The 705-nt window shown below is 47.2% G+C and overlaps 1 protein-coding gene across 1 annotated transcript in view; it reads right to left on the bottom strand.

Moving 5' to 3' along the window:
* Nucleotides 1–388, bottom strand: part of LOC119589348 (organic cation transporter protein-like) — a gene marked incomplete in the record, with an annotated part of 79,660 nt that extends 79,272 nt beyond the window's left edge. Inside the window, 2 exon segments of the mRNA XM_037937968.1 lie at nt 3–111; nt 283–388. Coding sequence (XP_037793896.1) covers nt 3–111; nt 283–368 — 195 coding nt within the window.
* Between the last annotated feature and the right edge of the window lie 317 nt (nt 389–705).

The following is a 705-nucleotide window of genomic DNA, read 5'->3' as shown; positions in this document are numbered from 1 at the left end:
ACCTCGGACGTGATGGTATTAGTGAAAGTGGAGTCATCGAAATCCCACTGGAGGCAGGGTCGTTCCTCGGTGCTCCCGGTGGAGGTCGTGGCGTTGTAGCTGCACTGGGACCTGGGGGAGCGAGGTACCGTTAGATATGTGTAGATTTACAAATATAAATACATATACAAATTGTAAGCACAGATATGTGTGGACGATATATATTGAAAAATTCGCAATGAAGGATCAGTTTTGCACAAAATACAAGAAGAATTTCCGTCAATACAATTCCGCATTCAAGACCTGGTGTCGTTGCTTGCTGCCGAGGCCGCGTCGGGTGGCAGCCTGCAGGTGTGGGCCAGGTCGGGCGTCAAAAAAGCGGCTCCCATGTTTTGGCTGGCTATCTGCGGTATCCCTGATATAGGATAATATAACATACTTGATAAAGAATAAGGAATGCAAATGACTAACGTGTCACATGTACCCCTTCATTACTGTCAGTGAAGGATTTGTTCCCCAGTAAGAACGCAAAAATCAACACCGACCAACCCTTTTTAACACGGCTGCTGTCAAGAGCCGTACCAATAGCACATGGCGCGACCACGACACGTGCCACACTCCCGTCCCAAGCTGCTTCAGCAGGTCGTCGAATTGGACATCTTGATAGATGGATAGAAGCCTATTTGTTTACAGCCTTTTGAAATAACTGGCCGTAGGTGTACTTTT

Source organism: Penaeus monodon, chromosome 25 (assembly GCF_015228065.2).
Source record: "Penaeus monodon isolate SGIC_2016 chromosome 25, NSTDA_Pmon_1, whole genome shotgun sequence".
In the NCBI taxonomy this organism is placed as follows: Eukaryota; Metazoa; Arthropoda; class Malacostraca; order Decapoda; family Penaeidae; genus Penaeus; species Penaeus monodon.
This window is presented reverse-complemented; position numbering and strand designations above follow the sequence as displayed.